The sequence below is a fragment of the Eimeria tenella genome, genomic scaffold (genome assembly GCF_000499545.2).
Source record: "Eimeria tenella Houghton genomic scaffold, Eth_scaff3255, whole genome shotgun sequence".
In the NCBI taxonomy this organism is placed as follows: domain Eukaryota; phylum Apicomplexa; class Conoidasida; order Eucoccidiorida; family Eimeriidae; genus Eimeria; species Eimeria tenella.
Window position 1 is genome coordinate 1 of NW_013543091.1, and position 959 is coordinate 959.

General features: G+C 67.8%; 1 protein-coding gene across 1 annotated transcript in view; it reads right to left on the minus strand.

Annotated features, from left to right (window-relative positions):
- Positions 1-9: 9 nt before the first annotated feature.
- Positions 10-959, minus strand: part of ETH_00041790 (uncharacterized protein) — a gene marked incomplete at both ends in the record, with an annotated part of 1,200 nt that continues 250 nt past the window's right edge. The window contains one exon of the mRNA XM_013376229.1: positions 10-636. Within this exon, the coding sequence (XP_013231683.1) occupies positions 10-636 (627 nt within the window). The remainder of the gene's footprint in view (positions 637-959) is intronic.

The window sequence follows — 959 nt, forward strand, 5'->3', positions numbered from 1 at the left end:
GACAGTAGCAGCAGCAGCAGCAGCAGCGGCGGGGCCCCCGTCCTGCTGCTCGGGGCAGGGGGCCCCCCGGGGGCCCCCGATCTCGTTCTCCGCCAGCTGCAGAAAACTCTCCAACTGACATGCAAAAACTGTTTCTTCTTCTTCTCCTTCTCCATTAGTGCTGGTTGTGCTGCTGCCAAAAGTTTCGCTGTCTCCGTGGGAGCCCTGGGACTGCCTGCTTTGCTGCTGGGGGGCCCTCGGGGGGCCCCCTGAGGGCCCCAGCGGCAGCAGCGAGACCCCCCCCTCAATCAGTCGAAACTTCACAGTTTCCCCTTTGCTGCTGGGGGCCCCCTTCCCCTTCAGGGGGCCTCCCCCGCTGGGGGCCCCCCCGGGGGCCCCTCGGCCGTTCGTCGCTGCGCCGTTGCTGAGGCCGTTCGCCGCGGCTGCGCCGCTGCTGCTGCTGCTGCTGCTGCTGCTGCGCCCCGGCAAGTCCGCTGCAGCGTCTGCTGCAGCAAACGGCTCCTGCAGCTGCTGCACTTGCTGCAAAAACTTCTCAGCCACAGAAGACCCGTCGTGCTCCCGCAGCAGCTGCAGCTGCGCCCCACGCACTTGTTCTGCGTACTCTATGAAACGCTCCACCAGCCGCTGCTGCTCCGCCTGTGCACACAAGCCCCAGCAGCAAACCACACTCGCAGCAGCAGCAGCAGGAGGCAGCAGCAGGAGTGGCAGAAGAAGCGGCAGCGCAACAGTAGCAGCAGTAGAACCAGCAGCAGCAGCGAAAGGGCAGCAGCGCTGCTGCTGCTGCTGCTGGAGCTGCTGCTGCTGCTGCTGCTGCTGCTGGAGATTAAAGGGAGTCAGAGACAGTGCCTTTCGAGTAAAGGTGAGCCAGCAGCCACAGGGGCCCCCCGCGCAGGGGGGCCCCGGGGCCCCCCGGCGCAGGGGGGGCCCCAAAGGCCGGGCGGGGGGGGCCCGGGGGGGGC